This window comes from Neoarius graeffei, chromosome 27 (assembly GCF_027579695.1).
Source record: "Neoarius graeffei isolate fNeoGra1 chromosome 27, fNeoGra1.pri, whole genome shotgun sequence".
Classification (NCBI taxonomy): Eukaryota; Metazoa; Chordata; class Actinopteri; order Siluriformes; family Ariidae; genus Neoarius; species Neoarius graeffei.
Window position 1 is genome coordinate 26,643,516 of NC_083595.1, and position 18,876 is coordinate 26,662,391.

The 18,876-nt window shown below is 42.1% G+C and overlaps 1 protein-coding gene across 1 annotated transcript in view; it reads left to right on the forward strand.

Moving 5' to 3' along the window:
- The first annotated feature begins 821 nt into the window (after window positions 1-821).
- Window positions 822-18,876, forward strand: part of LOC132875003 (uncharacterized) — an 88,476-nt gene continuing 70,421 nt past the window's right edge. The window contains 13 exon segments of the mRNA XM_060911552.1: window positions 822-1,035; window positions 3,310-3,427; window positions 8,492-8,745; window positions 13,676-13,810; window positions 13,890-14,045; window positions 14,195-14,339; window positions 15,294-15,466; window positions 16,165-16,293; window positions 16,497-16,682; window positions 16,766-17,010; window positions 17,101-17,243; window positions 17,333-17,557; window positions 18,576-18,788. Of these exon segments, the coding sequence (XP_060767535.1) occupies window positions 985-1,035; window positions 3,310-3,427; window positions 8,492-8,745; window positions 13,676-13,810; window positions 13,890-14,045; window positions 14,195-14,339; window positions 15,294-15,466; window positions 16,165-16,293; window positions 16,497-16,682; window positions 16,766-17,010; window positions 17,101-17,243; window positions 17,333-17,557; window positions 18,576-18,788 (2,173 nt within the window). The 5' untranslated portion in view covers window positions 822-984.

The following is an 18,876-nucleotide window of genomic DNA, read 5'->3' on the forward strand; positions in this document are numbered from 1 at the left end:
TGACACAGAATGGTAAATTTGCAATGTTTGCCATGGCTAGGTACATGCCAAGACATGCCACCATACTTTGCTTGCTAGCAGTAGGCTATGATTCAACGTTGCGAGTTCGTTTGGTGAGCTCTGTGAGAGATTTAAAAATTTGCTTTTAGTCAAAGTTTTCAACATTAACATTTTAATATAACAGTCATTATGGCCTTTAGAAAGATATTTTTTTGGGGGGAGGTGGGGTAGGGCACCATAGGCCCCTGTGGCACAGCCTAAGCCTTTGTCCATAATGACTTTTTTTTTCATGCGTTACTTTTACTTTTATACTTTAAGTAGTTTTGAAATCAGTACTTTTGTACTTGAGTAAAAAGCTTGAGTTGATACTTCAACTTCTACAGAAGTCTTTTTAAATCTTAGTATCTATACTTCTACCTGAGTAATGACTGTGAATACTTTTGACACCTCTGGTTTATTTATACTGTTTATATTGTTTGTCTGAGTGTTTAGTCTATGTCTAGTTCTTATCTAGAGTGTTTATATTGTTTGTTTGTTTTCAATTATTCTATTTTTATTTTTATTTATTGCATTGCCTGTTTGCACCGTGGGTCAGAGAGGACTGAAATTTCATCTGTGCTGTATGTCGAGCATGTATAGCATATTTGACAATAAAGTTGACTTGACTTAATTATTAGTAGTATTCTTGTTAATTAATGTTTGTTTTATCACTGATCCAGTTTTCTCGGATGTGCTGGAGAGTTTACCTGGCGGTGGGCAGAGCTTGGTAGCAGAAGTGTCCATATTTGGAGTGCGCGCCATCGAGCGGATGGGTGAGGTCACCTGGCTGAGGCGCGTCATAGCCAAAACTTCCTGCTGAAGAAGCTAATTTCCTGAAATCGCCACAGACAAGTTTACAAATCTTCACGCAGAAGCGGCGCACTTCGGTCTCTCAAATTAAAAGGATTACATTTTAGACTTTTCTCCCCCCCTCTTCGGCGGCGAATGGAGCTTAAATGGGATATACGGTTAGGAGTTTTGCTTGTTTTACTGCAGGTAGATTTTTTTTCCTTCTCTCTCTGTGTGGATTTTGTTTAAGTTGGCGTCATGCCACATTGGCTCTTGTTTTAATTTACGAACGTGTTTGTCTTTTTTTTTCCCAAGAAGTAAAACCTTTCAATACATGTTTTGATTTTCTAACGCATTAAACCACTTTTTAAATAAACTCGCTTAAAAAAACACCTTTAAGTCAGGGGCGCAGATAGGATTTTTGAACTGGGGGGGACTGAGCTGTCAGCAAATGATTCCATTTTGTGTAAATGCATATGTGTACTGAAGCTTCAATATACATTAGAATTGTGAGTTTTCTAACTGAATGAACATTGGTAGACAAAGGCCTACCTGGTCAACACTAGCCATACATGATCAAATTGTTATTTGTCTGGTATGTTAATCACGCTCCAAAACTTCATGTCTTCTGCATGTTTTATTTAAACATTTGCTGATCTCAGCAGGATGAAGATTCTCATCACAGAAACTTTAACTGTAACTTCTAACAGAAAGGGAATGTCCAAAAATTAATAAAATAAAATTGAAATGATTCACACTCGTGCCTTCATGTAAATGATTAGAAACAAAGTGTATGAAAACAGAAGTATAAACACTTGAACAACAGATTCACACAAAAATAAAGTGTTTTTTCCAATAAACAAAATTGATAGAAAAATTTCCCTCTGCAGCCAAACAAATTTACCGTCTAGAAGCAGACTCAATAGGTCCCAAAAACATCTGTCCACCGCTTCCCAGTTTAAAAACTGGGACATCATGGAACATGGAATTCGAAAAAAATGGACAGTTAATGAAATGAAACCCCCAACGTTTATGCTGGTAGATGCTGGATTTCAATGCTTTTCCGACTTCAAACTTCTAACTTAGGAGTACAACTGAACGCACCATTAGTCGTAGCAGAAACACCGTTGCGATCAAATAGATGAGCTGTGCAGTGTTATTAACCGAGAATTACGTGGAAAATTGAACACCTTGCTTTCCCAACTCTGTAAGGCTCTGCTCCAGCCTTTCCCCTTCTTGAATCGGTGTAATGTGGATTGATCACTGACAAGGCTACTGCTGCTGCCATTGCAACTGTGTGCTGCAATGTAAGTTAGCCTAACTAACAGAACATTAATCCTCACTTTTTCTACCTATGTTTGGCGCCGTACGTAGGGACGGTGGGGGGGGACAGATAGGGGTCACTATAGAGATCTTGCAGTCACGTGACCGGAAAGTACACAGCCGCCATCTTGTCGGTAAAAAACACAGCTGAATACTGCTGCACTCGTGTACAGAATGGATCAATTTCAACCGACGGACTACACGGCTCATTTTTCTAATGAACAGATAACTAGATATATGTCTAAAATAAACGATCTACAGATTAGTGACCCTTATCGATTACTGGACGGAGTTTTCACGACCGTGTCAGTGGATATTGAACTGCCAGAGGTGGAATACCCAGATGTGTATAATTACCTCATTAACTTTCCCTCGCTGTTCAGTGGTGAAGCACTGCGTGCTTATAAATCTCTGGACAGTTATCTTTACAGAAATTCAGGATGTGGCATCTTGCAAACAAGAAAATAACAATCCTCATTGGACGGGTAAGTCACTTAAGTATTGAGTATAGCGCTGACCAGCCAATTATAGAATAAGGTAATACCAGCTGTAATTCCAAATCGTCCGTCTTGTTTACCATGGATCTGGCGTTGGAGAGATAGAGGCTTAGCGGTGGAGATTTGAGTGGCTGTTTTCTGAGCTTAGTCAACAGGCCGGCTCTGCCTGCAGCCTCGCTTTTGCTTCCGCTCCCGGCGCCGTCTCCTTCACTTTGCTCCCGATAACAATCCACGGAGACCCTGCTGGTCTCGCTATCTCGTCCGGAATGTTGTGCATGCGATGGAAATTGCTACAAACCGTCATTTTCTGCTGGAAACCAATGCCCAGTAAGTCCATACGGTTGTAGTGGATATTGAAGTCCGATACAGACGAACAACATGCAAAAATACACACCAAAAACATAAACGTGCACAGGTAGGGAGAGCTTGTAGCCGCAGCCGTTGTAGTAGAATTGTATATAGTAGGGTTTTCCAGAAGAAAAGGTAGAAGTAGAAGGCGGAAATATGGCGTTTGACTGACAAGATGGCGTCTGTTGCAATCTGGATCGGCTGTGACGTCACATGCAAGTGCTCCATAAATCTGGGGGGGGGGACATGTCCCCAGTGCCATCTGCGCCCTTGCCTATAAGCGAAACAAGCACAATATTTCTTCAATATTCAGGTCCTTGGAGGTGGCTGTGTGGAGCCGACGGCACCATGTTCCCCTGGTTTTGCTTCTGATCTTTTCCTCTTCAGAGTTCACAGAGAACACCTGCAGAGGGGCTCCGGGATCGGCACAGGTAGGACACGACCACCCACTTCCTTTTTTTTTTTCTGCTGTTCAAGAAAAAGTTCACACGCACAGTGAGCTTTAATTTTATTTCTATGTCTGTAATTAGTTTCTAGCTTATTTAGGGGCTACTTTTGAACAGCATCTCCTACTACTACTACTACTACTAAATAATAATAATAATAATTGTATTTTGGTACTTTACTTGACAATCTTGTTCTATGTTTTAATTCCTGATTTGATTTGGCTTGGGTTGCATCAACAATTTTCACACCCAGGATGTGTTCGATTTCCAATCAGAATTATTAGTATTTATTGTATGAGCTTTGCTAAAAACCCAAGTGCACTGTGGTGTGTGCCTGATCTGTGTAACAGAAGGCTCTTCCATTTTAGATAAACATGACTTTGTTACCTTGAGTTCTTCAAACTTGGAGCTGCTTTGTTTGATAAGGACTGTAGCCTTGCTTGATAAACCACAACTGCTTATGTGGATGCATTCTGTTCTGGTTTCATTTCCCCGTTTTGTGTCGTTTAAACACCCAGTAACGCCTTCCTAACGTTCACTTTGGATAAGAATATTCATTCCTTAATTACCTGAAAATGGTGCTCTTTTATGCATCTCCTTCAAGGTGCCAGTATTTTAAAATGGGTTAAGTGTTTGTGGTGTTCTGCGTCATTAGGCTATTGTGGATGTTAATGTGTGTATGGCTGATTCGGACACTTGAGCTTATTGAGGTATTTCACTCACGTGACCAAGTCATGTGACACTGCCATTTTGGACGGCACGGCTCGAATCAGTTTGAATGCGAGGAACGCGACAAACGAAAAACATAAAAGAAAAAGGAGCGAGATGCAGAAAACACCTTCACTATCCAGCGACGTAGGGCATTTACAGGGCGAGCAGAGGGAGAGGTATTTGCAAAAATTGAGGTTAGCAGGCTTAGAGAACGACGTTTACCTGCTTCCACCAGGATTGTTCACTGACAGCTAAGGTTTGTTCACATTTTCATTTACTTTCGGTCCTCAGGATAAACAAAATGTTATTAAATGTCATTGAAATAACTTCTTAGTCTGTTGAGACATGGCCCGTTATAAGTTTTTCCTTTACTGTATTTACTAGTTTACTGAGCGCGCTCCGGGGTGGGCTGGCTGGCTGGCTAGCTAGCGCTCCGGAGCCGGCTGGCTGGCTGACTAGCGCTCCGGAGCCGGCTGGCTGGCTGGCTAGCGCTCCGGAGCCGGCTGGCTGGCTGGCTAGCGCTCCGGAGCCGGCTGGATGGCTGGCTAGCGCTCCGGAGCCGGCTGGATGGCTGGCTAGCGCTCCGGAGCCGGCTGAATGGCTGGCTAGCTAGCGCTCCGGAGCCGGCTGGCTGGCCGGCTGGCTAGCTAGCGCTCCGGGGCCGGCTGGATGGCTAGCACTCCGGGGCCGGCTGGATGGCTGGCTAGCTAGCTAGCGCTCCGGAGCCGGCTGGCTGGCTAGCTAGCTAGCGCTCCGGGGCCGGCTGGATGGCTGGCTAGCTAGCTAGCGCTCCGGGGCCGGCTGGCTGGCTGGCTGGCTGGCTAGCGCTCCGGGGCCGGATGGCTGGCTGGCTAGCGCTCCGGGGCCGGATGGCTGGCTGGCTAGCGCTCCGGGGCCGGCCGGCTGGCTGGCTAGCGCTCCGGGGCCGGCCGGCTGGCTGGCTAGCGCTCCGGAGCCGGCTGGATGGCTGGCTGGCTAGCGCTCCGGAGCCGGCTGGATGGCTGGCTGGCTGACTAGCGCTCCGGAGCCGGCTGGATGGCTGGCTGGCTGGCTAGCGCTCCGGGGCCGGCTGGATGGCTGGCTGGCTGGCTAGCGCTCCGGGGCCGGCTGGATGGCTGGCTGGCTGGCTAGCGCTCCGGGGCCGGCTGGATGGCTGGCCGGCTGGCTAGCGCTCCGGGGCCGGCCGGCTGGCTAGCGCTCCGGGGCCGGCCGGCTGGCTAGCGCTCCGGGGCCGGCCGGCTGGCTAGCGCTCCGGGGCCGGCCGGCTGGCTAGCGCTCCGGGGCCGGCCGGCTGGCTAGCGCTCCGGGGCCGGCCGGCTGGCTAGCGCTCCGGGGCCGGCCGGCTGGCTAGCGCTCCGGGGCCGGCCGGCTGGCTAGCGCTCCGGGGCCGGCCGGCTGGCTAGCGCTCCGGGGCCGGCCGGCTCAGTAAACTAGTAAAACCAGTAAAGGAAAAACTTGAGACTGAAAGGTTTTAACAGTCATCCAAATGACTGAACGTAAACATTGCTACAGTAACATACCAGCTACTGTTGTTGACATTAGCTAGCTTGCCGTCCAAAATGGTGGACACCGGGGCGTCACGTGACCCTGTGACGTCAGGTGAAATACCTCAATAGTCTGCTTTCACTACCTTTGAGTTTCTGTGGGTGTGGAAGTACAAGCTTGAACAAGACCAGGTGTGTGTACTTCCTCAGTGGCAGTGTTCAGGCCTCAGCAAATATATATTTAGGTACTTTCCACAGAAGTTAGTGTGGTTTTGTTTTGTTTTTCCCTTTTCCCCTGACTATTACCTATTCTGCTTATGTATTGGTGCAAAGATTGCGATTAATCTGACCATGTGCTTTGGATAACCTTTCATTTCACTTTTGTGTACTATAACAACTGGAAGCTTGCTGACCTTTTGTCATGGAGATTCTTAGATTTCAGCTAAAATAAGCTTTGTTTCATGAGCATAACTTGAATGCGTACAATAGCATTCATGAACTTCTTACTTACAGAACATACAAAGTCTAAGCTGATTTTTAAAGGCCTAATTGCTTTGCGCTATTGAAGTTTAAACTAAACACATTCAAGTGATCAGTCAAGTTAGGTATAATGTTTGTTTATTTGGGTTAATAAGAACTTATCAAAATTACAACCCCGATTCCAAAAAAGTTGGGACAAAGTACAAATTGTAAATAAAAACGGAATGCAATGATGTGGAAGTTTCAAAATTCCATATTTTATTCAGAATAGAACATAGATGACATATCAAATGTTTAAACTGAGAAAATGTATCATTTAAAGAGAAAAATTAGGTGATTTTAAATTTCATGACAACAACACATCTCAAAAAAGTTGGGACAAGGCCATGTTTCCCACTGTGAGACATCCCCTTTTCTCTTTACAACAGTCTGTAAACGTCTGGGGACTGAGGAGACAAGTTGCTCAAGTTTAGGGATAGGAATGTTAACCCATTCTTGTCTAATGTAGGATTCTAGTTGCTCAACTGTCTTAGGTCTTTTTTGTCGTATCTTCCGTTTTATGATGCGCCAAATGTTTTCCATGGGTGAAAGATCTGGACTGCAGGCTGGCCAGTTCAGTACCCGGACCCTTCTTCTACGCAGCCATGATGCTGTAATTGATGCAGTATGTGGTTTGGCATTGTCATGTTGGAAAATGCAAGGTCTTCCCTGAAAGAGACGTCATCTGGATGGGAGCATATGTTGCTCTAGAACCTGGATATACCTTTCAGCATTGATGGTGTCTTTCCAGATGTGTAAGCTGCCCATGCCACACGCACTAATGCAACCCCATACCATCAGAGATGCAGGCTTCTGAACTGAGCGCTGATAACAACTTGGGTCGTCCTTCTCCTCTTTAGTCCGAATGACACGGCGTCCCTGATTTCCATAAAGAACTTCAAATTTTGATTCGTCTGACCACAGAACAGTTTTCCACTTTGCCACAGTCCATTTTAAATGAGCCTTGGCCCAGAGAAGACGTCTGCGCTTCTGGATCATGTTTAGATACGGCTTCTTCTTTGAACTATAGAGTTTTAGCTGGCGACGGCGGATGGCACGGTGAATTGTGTTCACAGATAATGTTCTCTGGAAATATTCCTGAGCCCATTTTGTGATTTCCAATACAGAAGCATGCCTGTATGTGATGCAGTGCCGTCTAAGGGCCCGAAGATCATGGGCACTCAGTATGATTTTCCGGTCTTGACCCTTACGCACAGAGATTCTTCCAGATTCTCTGAATCTTTTGATGATATTATGCACTGTAGATGATGATATGTTCAAACTCTTTGCAATTTTACACTGTCGAACTCCTTTCTGATATTGCTCCACTATTTGTCGGCGCAGAATTAGGGGGATTGGTGATCCTCTTCCCATCTTTACTTCTGAGAGCTGCTGCCACTCCAAGATGCTCTTTTTATACCCAGTCATGTTAATGACCTATTGCCAATTGACCTAATGAGTTGCAATTTGGTCCTCCAGCTGTTCCTTTTTTGTACCTTTAACTTTTCCAGCCTCTTATTGCCCCTGTCCCAACTTTTTTGAGATGTGTTGCTGTCATGAAATTTCAAATGAGCCAATATTTGGCATGAAATTTCAAAATGTCTCACTTTTGACATTTGATATGTTGTCTATGTTCTATTGTGAATACAATATCAGTTTTTGAGATTTGCAAATTATTGCATTCCGTTTTTATTTACAATTTGTACTTTGTCCCAACTTTTTTGGAATTGGGGTTGTATATTGAATAATGACAGGTTTTGATTTTCACCACTAACTAAAATTCAGGGCATTCCTGTCTTCACAGACCCCTGTCTGTCTCTGGACCCCACTTTGAGAACCACTTTTTGTGTTTGAGTTGGGGTGTCTTCAAGAAGAAATCCTCAATCCCACCCACACCCATGTCTTGCTAAATTGCCTGTCTATGGCAACTGTGTCGCCATTGATTTACCTCACTATATTCTCATTACAGGCCTTTCTTATAACTCAACACTTAATGTGGTTAAAACCCCCAACTTGCTGGTTATGACCCTGTGGAGTTCCCATTAAATCCTGTTGTTTTTATGCAAAAAGTTATCCTGTGGTTTTGTTTTGCTGAGGTCTTGACAAAGTGCTTGTCTGTGTTGTGCACGTTAGTCCATAGGACTAAGTTTTTTTTTTTTTTTAAACCGCTGCGTTGATGTACAATTGCAATAAACTAAGACTTGGGCTTCTAATTTGTACAGCCATTGTTTGAGACAAAATTAATACCTGAATGTTTCAGAATTCTTTAGTGTGCTGAACTAATTTTTATTTATTTATTTTAAATAATGGCATTTAATTGTTTCCTGTTTTTTAGTTGTTTTTAACAGTTGTAGTGGAAGAACACTGGCCGTCTTTGACTCTGGTGATAAGCGGTTTCGTGTAGACTCTGATGGCACAGTGAAGCTGAAGAGACGGGTCACTCTTCATAATGGCCGTAAGGTCTTCTCTGTCTCTGCTTGGGACTCCAGAGGAAAGAAACACACTGCAATTGTGAGGGTGGAACATCAGAGTCAAGCTGAACACAGTCATGAACAGCAGGAAGATGTTGGGGCAATTGAACCTGTGCAGGTACACCTCTTAACTAGTCTGACCTCTGCTGGGCAAACTAAAGAACTTGTCTTCTGTGATTTTTTTTTTTTTTTTGGAAGTAATTTGAAGGACTGACTGGTTCAAGTTTTGTATGGCCCTTTGTTTCCACTTGCATTTCACTTGAAACGTAATCAGGAGGACTTGCCTTCATGGGTGAACCATATGGCAAACACATAATCGCAGTACTTGGATGTCTTTGCAAACTGCATCACAATATTTAGTTTTGCTGCCAAAATTGTGGCTTCATACTGGAAGAGGGAGCACAAGTTAAGGAGGATAAACTCATTTTGACTACTTGTAGTAAGAAGGAAAGTTTCATGTGGCTGCTATTTAAGCAATATTCTGAGAAGAACTTGTGACTTCTTTTTTTTTTTTTTTATGCTCTTAGTTCTGTTTCTGGGGCAGCACGGTGGTGTAGTGGTTAGCGCTGTCGCCTCACAGCAAGAAGGTCCAGGTTCGAGCCCCATGGCCGGCGAGGACCTTTCTGTGCGGAGTTTGCATGTTCTCCCCGTGTCCACGTGGGTTTCCTCCGGGTGCTCCGGTTTCCCCCACAGTCCAAAGACATGCAGGTTAGGTTAACTGGTGACTCTAAATTGACCGTAGGTGTGAATGAGAGTGTGAATGGTTGTCTGTGTCTATGTGTCAGCCCTGTGATGACCTGGCGACTTGTCCAGGGTGTACCCCGCCTTTCGCCCATAGTCAGCTGGGATAGGCTCCAGCTTGCCTGCGACCCTGTAGAACAGGATAAAGCAGCTAGAGATAATGAGATGAGTTCTATTTCTGAGCAAGAAATTGTCGTGTCAGTTACTCATTGTTACCAAATATTGTTTTAGCGCTGATCTGACAGGTTCACGAAGAAGCCATGGCTAGATAAAGCATTGTGCTGTCATGCAATGCGCAGATTGACAGCTTGGAGTAATGTAGCAAACTATTGCTAGAATTCCACTTTCATGTAGTGGACATGGATAAGCAGAGTAATGTGCACAGTGGAAATCTACCTGTGCTTTTATGCTAAATATCAGCACTCTTGGACTGCTACGTGTCCAATCAAATTAGTGGCCCAGAACTAATTGTGTACAGTTTAATGCTCCTAAAGTGCACCACTGATGTGGAGTTTAGCTGCAGGGTCAATCCATGTGAAATCACCAGAGGCCTCACCACTGAACATCTCAGATTTGCTTCATACTTCCTGGAAATAGTCAGTGTGCCCAATAAATGGTGTACAAAATTTTAGGCTTGTATCTTCATTAGTTTTTGAGATGGGGGTTTAAAAAAGGGGCGTGGCCCCAATTTCACTGTTAAAATGCATGCTACAGAAACGGACCTAACTTCCATAAGTCATTACTTTGAAACTATTCATGCAAGATGCGTGAAGTTTTCAAGGATTGTTCAATGCCAGAAAGTTTACAGTGCAATATTTGCCAAGTTATGGCTTGCTGAAAGTCATTAAAGAAAATGTGCTTTGGAGCAACTTTGATGCCCCATATCTCCACATTAAAGCACACCAGATCTTTCAAATTTTCTTATTTATTACTCGTTATAGTACTCTTTAGGCAACTAGGTATGTGTTCAAAAGAAATTAAACTTTGATTTATTAGGCTTTAAAAATTAAACATTTTGCACCTATAATTCAAATGCATATTACAAATGTATGACAGTCTACCATAAAAATAATTATACCACTGGAAAGAGTTTTTGATTAGCAAATGCACAAGATATAAAGTTGGTACCCTAAACCAAACTAAATATTAAGGTATCAAGTACAGCATGTTTTACGGAAATGCTGTTTTAAGGCGCATAATCCAGGGATGTAATTTTTCCACGAATTCAGAATTCCGCTTTTTTCACCTCAATTTGAAAAAAAATTTTCCGATTTTTCGCTCAAAAATCTGCATTCGTATCCTATTCGTTCCGACTTTCAGTAATTTCGTCATTGAGATGAAACGAGGTACGTGATTGGCCCATCGCTCTGTAACAATCAATGAACGCGCTTGTTAGATAGCTGTACGTAAGCTCGCTTCAAACAAAGAGTTGAAAGATGGCAGCCTCTGTGATCGAGCGTAAAGATGCAAATCGAGTTAAAGAAATCGACAGAATAGTGAAAAACAAGTTCTGCTGGGAATGGTTGGAGAAAGAGGTTGCTACAGACGTTGGACATAAGACTGAGACATTTGTTCAGCGATTTCGTTCGGAAGATCGATCGTGCTGGGAAGGCTCTTATTTGTTGCCAAGGATCTACATATTCTCACCTTTTATATGGATGGCAGAATGAACTGAATCTGAGAATATTTCCTTAATTTCAGTTTTGGTAAGTAGTCTATGCATGACTAATTTTTTTTGTCAATCCTGTTACCCTGTCTAAACGGGGTGTGCAGTAACGTAATCAAATATTAGAAGTTGCCATACATAAGAAGCAAACCGGGAGACTACCAGGAGCAATAGAGTTTAATAAATAATGGTGGATGAATTCTTATGTTGCATCATGTTTGTTTGAAAAGGCACATTTAGGTATGTTCAACTTCTACAGTAATTGAAAGTATAAATTTTGTTTTTCCTTATACAATTTTCTATTTATTCTAATGCAGATGATTTAATTTAGAATGACATTTTTAGGTTTCATGTTTTGGCTTTTTGTCAGTTAAGAATCATTGAATTTACTATAGGGGCTCAGAGTTGCATGTTGACCATTAAATTGGCTTGAATTTGTTAATCATGACAAGTTTTTTCTTGTGTGTTTGCTTGCCATTTGAGTACAATTTTTAAGTCAGAAAACCCCAGAACCCAAGAGCTTCGGGGGGCTTTGCCCCCCTTCTCCCCCCACCAGGGCGCTGCCCTGGACCAGCTGGGGGCCTGCGGCCCCCAGACCCCCGGCTAAAATTTTCAGATAATTTCACCAGCCCCAAATCACATCCCTGATAATCTACTAGCAGACAAACTAGCAAAACATCATTTCATTGCCAAACACCAGAGTGGATATTTGAAGGAAAATCTGTCAGCGGATGAATGTATTATGCTTTTGGATTTTGCCGAAAACTATTCATTCTGTGTACGGGATTCTGCCCAGGGGTACCACTGGGACAACAGCCAATGCACTCATCCATTTGCGGTGTAGATTAGAGCAAAGAATGAAGATGGTACAAAAGTAACAAAATGCATCTCTATCTGCATAAGTGACTGCCTTAAGCATGATACAGTGGCCATGTGTGCATTCTTAAAGGTTTTACCAGCTAGCTTACAGGCAATCACGAGTGATCGCATATTAACCCCATCTGATCTGTTTTTGTGGGCAAAAAAACCCCCATCCATTTCATCTGGGTTGGTGTAGGGGAAGTTATGGAGAGTGGAAAAGCATTGGAGACAAGATTTTCAAGGTCAGCTACTCTTCCTGGAACAGGAGACAACCACTCATTCATTCCAATCATGTCCAACCAGCTGCAGGTCAGCAGGGTGTTGGGTGGTCCTAGCTTCATTGTGGATATGAGTGGGAATCGGCCACAAGTAATGCATAAAATCCCTGTTAAATCAGCAGTCTCTCTGGCAGATACAATTCCTGGTAAATATGTTGTATGTTTGTATGACACAGTGGTGAATAGGCAACATTCGTGCATTATCAGAGGAGGAGCAAGATGTACAAGTAATATTTATGCATCCTCATGGTCCCTCTCAGACTTGCAGCTGGCCCAGGAGAGAGGATAACTGTTGGGTCTCTCTGGTACATGTCATGAAGGTCATTGATGCCCCACTTGCATCAACTGGCAGGCAGTATAAACTTCCATCTGATGTCGAAAAGCAAATCAATACACTGTTTAAGCTCTTCAAATAAAGTATTAAGATTATTTTTCCTACACTGTAGGTTTGTAATTGTATTGTAATATGTCTTAAAACAGCATTTCCATCTATCGTAAAACATGCTGTACTTGATACCTTAATATTTATAGTTTGGTTTAGGGCACCAGCTTCATATTTTGTGCATTTGCTAATCAAAACAAGCTCTTTCCAGTGGTATAAATGTTTTTATGGTAGACCTTATCATACGTTTGTAATATGCATTTGAATTACAGGTGCAAAATGTTGGGTTTTTTTAATTTTTAAAGCCTAATAAATCAGTTTGATTTCTTTTGAACACTTACCTAGTTGCCTAAAGAGTACTATAACATGAGTAATAAATAAGAAAATTTGGAAGATCTGGTGTGCTTTAATGTGGAGATATGGGGCGTCAAAGTTGCTCCAAAGCGCCCTTTTTTTTTTTTTTTAATTGATCTTCAGCAAGCCATAACATGGCAAATATTGAACTGTGAACTTTCTATTTTAGTATTTAAAGGCATCTGGCATTGAACAATCCTTGAAAATTTAATGCATCTTGCATGAATAGTTTTTAAAAGTAATGACTTATGGAAGTTGGGTCCGTTTTCTGTAACACTGTTTCAACAGTGAAATTGGGGCCACGCCCCTTTTTTAAAAAGCCCCTATATCTCAGAAACTAATGAAGGTACAAGCCTAAAATTATGTACACTCTTTCTTTATTGGGCACACTGACAATATTTCCAGAAAGTATGAAGCAAATCTGAGATGGTCAGTGGCGAGCATTTTTCTAAATCTGGTGATTTGGGGCGGAATTACCCATATCACAAAGGTAGGGAACAACAGGGGGAAACCGGTCCCCCAAAAAATTATAGAAACCATGCAATTTAAGGTGTGTAGACTTGTCTAACTGAGATTCAAATTCTTTAAAAAGAACTAACTGGTTAGTTACAGCTGGATGAGTAGTTAATGCTCATGAGACATCAGCTCATGTTTAACAAACACATTTTATGTAGTCTACCTTGCTAAAGATAGTGGACATTTGGAGCAACTACAAATTGGATGCATGTTGCTGAATAATGTGCAATTTGTTTATTGCTCTATATAGGCTTATCCCCCCTCGACACTCTTTCTGGAGTTTCCAGCATCGGGTGGATTACGGAGAAGGAAAAGAGAGTGGGTGATTCCTCCGATCAGTGTCTCGGAAAATAGAAGAGGGAAATACCCTATGGAGTTGGTGCAGGTATGTAGAGCTGATCTATCATTTTAAGAGTGAATTTTCCCTGTATGTCTTATTTTATCATGTCAAATCTTGTGCCCAGATTAAGTCCAGTTATGCTAAAGAAACAGCGATGATGTACCGGATCACTGGTGAAGGAGCAGACCAGCCTCCAGTGGGAATTTTCACAATAGATAAATACACTGGTTGGCTCTTTGTGACAATGCCTCTAGACAGAGAAAAAAAAGATAGATATGTGGTGAGACTTTTTCAGTTTGGCTACGTGTCAAGTGTTTAGCAAATATTATGATTGCCTGAGAGTTGGCAATATGCTAACAGAAAAGACGTTCCCATAAGTATTGGTTCATGTTTTAATTTACCATATTTCTACTTTTTTGTTAACTCCAGCTGCAAGCCCATGCTAAGGCAACTACTGATCAAATCGGAGAAGATCCCATGGAAGTTATAGTTGTTGTGCTGGACCAGAATGATAATACTCCTGTCTTCACCCAAAATCCATTCCTTGGCAGTGTACCAGAAGCTTCAAAAATAGGTATTTATTAGTTATTGCGTGACACTGTTAATGGATGAGCCATAGTAATGCCATACTTCTGGAACAGGATGATCAAGAACATAGTGTATGGGTCTTGCATGCATACTTTTTGACCATACCTTCTACCCTTAACCTGAGCACAATGTGATCAAGACTTTCATTTCCTAGTGGCGCTTCCCATGTGCAAAGCATGCGGAGCAGTGCTCCATACTTAAGAGAATATGGTAATGCGTCAACAGAAGCCTTCATGGCTTTTGCGACCATACAACATCCGTACATGTACCACCACAGGGTACCTGATCTGTAAGTGCAAGGTAACATAGCTAAAACGCTTGACCACCGGACAACAAAACTTGTATCTTTATTTCCATAAGTGATGGACTTTTATCCAGTGCCTTTTTTTTAAGGGATTATTTACCAACACTGTAGCAGCCCTTGGCATTTAGAACAGCTGAGAGTTTCTGATGGGTGCATATGCTTTTTTTTTTTTTCCTCTTGAACTTGAGTGTAGCATTGAACACTGGGCAGTGAGCACTGTAAAAACTGAAAACAATGTAACAAGGTTGTAAACGAGTACGGTTTTGCAGAGTAATGTTTAGACTATGGCTCTGGATGTTGCACATCTTGATCCTCCCATCCAAAGGAGCCAACCGCTACGAGTTAGCCAAGCATGCACCATTAGCTTCTGTGCTCAAAGTCTTGTGCTAAACCACAGTTCAACCAATGCAGCAAAACACTCGGTGTACACAAACTTGTCATTGTGCATGAACGACATCAGGATGAGACAGCTAAAACTTTAACATACCATGCTATACCTCTGACGGTGGTACATGGTGAATATAAACAGCATCTATTGCATAATGTGCAGCTTCCTGGACTGACAGCTCTGCCTGTAACATGAATGAGTGAGCGACAGCTTTTAGGCAGTGCCTAAATATTACTCTCTCGTTGAAGGGTTTGAGTTCATGACCGTCAGTGCCACTGATGCAGACGAACAGGGCAGTGATAATGCTGATGTCAGGTACTCAATCAAGAATCAGGAACCACCAGAGCCAAGTTCAAACATGTTTACCATCAACCCTATCAGTGGAGTGATCTCAGTGAATGCTGATGGACTGGACCGGGAGGTAAGTCCACAAATCCGGTTTCTCATCGGTTATGTTTACAGCTAGCCTTATTGTCACTAGTCTGTGCAAGTCTTTTCAGTGTGCCTTGGTGTTTTCTTTTGCATCATTAAATTAGCAGCAGGAGCAAATGACTTGTGTCTCAAGCTGCAATGAGTCTTGGCAACATGCGTATGTCCTAGTGTGCTGCATGCCATCATTGGCTTCTTTCTGAACACATCCTGCTTTTCAACAAGGCATCCACGTTCATGTGGAGCCGTTTTCTTTTTACTGTAACTTGCAGCAAAAGCACCTTTTCTATAATGTGGCTTTGACTTGTTCTGTTGCCTTTAAATGGTATTTGTGTCTATAATGCAAATCAGCTTTGCCATGCATGCACCTGGTATTTTGGAGGTGATCAGAATTTTTTTTTCGTTTGGTTTATGCAGATGTTTACACAATTTTAGTAAAAGATTGACAAGTTAGGCTTGGTACAGAGCACTTTCTAATGAGGTAATGTTAACACCAAATATTACTTGCTGTTCACAAATTTTGGTTTGTAGTACAGGTGTATAACATGCATGTAAACTGTTTTTAATTAAACTGCTGCATTGGGGTAGATGTAAACTGTTTATTCCAGTTGAAGTCTAAATGAACTTGATTAACTCATTTTTGCCTGGAAACACAATTGATGAGTATGGTGTTGGGTTTTTTTTTTAAAGAAATTTAGGGAATATACCTTGGAGATTCAAGCAGCAGATGATCAGGGCAGAGGCCGCTCGGTCACTGGAAAAGCTGTTATTACTGTAACAGACAGCAACGACAATCCACCTCAATTTGTGCAAAATTTGGTAAGGCAGCTAATACTTGTAATATAAATTAGTCTTGTTGCAGTAAACTTCGGCTTTAAAACGGAGTCCCTATTCCAAATCTTTAAATATTTATTACCTTTATTTCTGAAGTTTTTCAAACCCTAACTTGTGATAAAGCAGTTACTAAATTTTTAATGAAATTACTTGGTCTTCACTGTTGACACTAGCATGTGTTTTTGCAGTACGAGGTGACCGTCCCAGAGAATGAAGTGGGAGCTGTGGTGGTAAAAATGCCAGTTGAGGATAAGGATGAGCCACAGTCATCTGCCTGGGCAGCAAAGTTCAGTATTGTTAAAGGTGACACCAGTGGATTTTTCAACATCACCACAGGACCAAACAAACAGGAGGGCATCATTACTACTGTCAAGGTACTGCACAACTCGAGTTCAAGTGTCCATCAGTTATGTGTTCCTGAATAATTGTGGTTTAATTTTAATTAACCTTTTTACAGCCATTGGACTTTGAGAGTAACAACAAATATACACTGCTGGTAGCTGTGGAAAACGAGGTTCCATTTGCAAAACCTCTGACTACCTCCACTGCTACAGTCATTGTAAGTGTTATTGATGTGAACGAGGCTCCAGTGTTCAAACCAGTGGAGAAGTTGATTTCGAAACCTGAAGATGAAAAGGTTGGTAGTGAACTGACTGTCTACACTGCCATTGATCCAGATACTGCAAAGGCCCAGACAGTGGCGTAAGGAAGTCCTTGATGTATACCTCAGTGTTGGATGTTTGGGTTTCTCTCAGGCACTGGTGTAGTAATTTGGCATTGTGCTGTTTTCAGGTATCGTGTTGGATATGATCCTGCTGGCTGGTTGAGTGTTGATCGAGACACTGGACTAATCAAAGTCAAGAGTCCTATGGACAGAGAATCTCATTTTGTGAAAGATGATAAATATACAGCCCAAATCCTAGCTGTAGATGATGGTAAACCCCTCACCTACCCCTTTTTTTTTTTTTTTTAATGGGGGGTGTTATGTGGCTTTTAAATATAAAGTTCTTGTATGTTTTTCCAGATGAAATTCCAGCAACTGGTACTGGGACTCTTGTAATTGAGCTGGTGGATGTGAATGATAATGCTCCAACAGTTGAGATGAGCAACATCGATGTATGTAATAAGGAGCCACCTCCAGTGGTCCTGCCTGTGACTGATGAGGATGGGCCTGGCTTTACTTCTCCTTTTAGTGTGGCATTGCAAGGAGATGGCAAGGACAATTGGACTGCCACAATGAACGCGTCGAGTAGGCTTTTACTCAACTATTAGTTTACTTCTGACAGTGATAATGGGTATTAAAGTTGACTGTGTAGAAGACAGTTTGGGGAAATTTGATTATCCACAGAAATGGAAATAAACACAAGTGGATGTTTATGCTCATGCTTAAGCACTTTCATGTTCTTGTACATTACTATGCTAGTAATGTTAATTACATAATGAAGTTGTGTACTCGGTATTAACTTTGCAGCAACCTCATTGGCTTATTTGGCGCATATGCAGTACTTGCCAAGACACATGCACATGTCTAAAGTTATGGTAGAAAGCATGGCTTCAAAATGAACAATTTTTTTCAAAGTATCATATCATATTGAGGGCTAATCTGTAAAAGAACCAATTACAGAGCACATTCTCTTCTGTATCGAAGAGAATGTATGCAGCTTTAAATGCCAGGTTGTGCAGTTTTAAGCTATCTTGCTGATGGGTAACTTCAGTTTTCAAAAAGTGTACCCAGTGTGCACACCCTTTGCCCATTAAAACACTGGGTTTGCGGTTTGGATGGAAGTAGTCTTTGCTGTCTGAGCATGTTATTTGTGGTGCAGTTTGTAAATGGCAGGTGTTTGAATTATTTAAGGAATAAAACACTTCTGTAGTATTGCTAAAATAGGATGCATTACTTAAATTGTGGTGTAAATCATCATAGACGGAGTAGTAACCCAAGACACAAACTTGCCCACAAATTTTTCTTGGTTATGACCTAATCATGCTTCAGTGCCCAAGTATAAACCATGGTTATTGGTGCAGTGGGTACGAATTTGGAGGAAACAATTTTAGATGGAGTTTCAAAATAGCAGGCAGTATTGAGCATCCATTAAAATTGCTAACTATATTTTGAACAAGACTCCACAAAACGTGTACCATGTTCTCTATTCAAATAATAGTCTTAAATTAAGCAAAGTCTTTAGACTTGACATGAACATTTTGTGTACTCATGCATTCTTCCCCCCCCCCCCCCCCCCATTTATTTATTTTAATTATTTTTACAGAAACGGGGATTGTACTTTCATTGAGGGCTCCGCTCAGTCCTGGAGTTTACAATGTTGTTCTGAAGGTGTTTGACATCCAAAGCCTATCAGAAGACAACATTATCCAGGCCACTATATGCGACTGCAAAGGAGCTGATTTTAATTGCCAGTTTAAGCCTCCACCAGGCATCCCTGGTGTTCTTGGAATTTTGGGGGCTATTTTGGCTCTGTTGTGTAAGAGACGATCACCACCACACACAGTTTATTGAAAACAAACAAGATGATTGAATAAAGCCTAAATAATTTAAGGGGATGAACATTC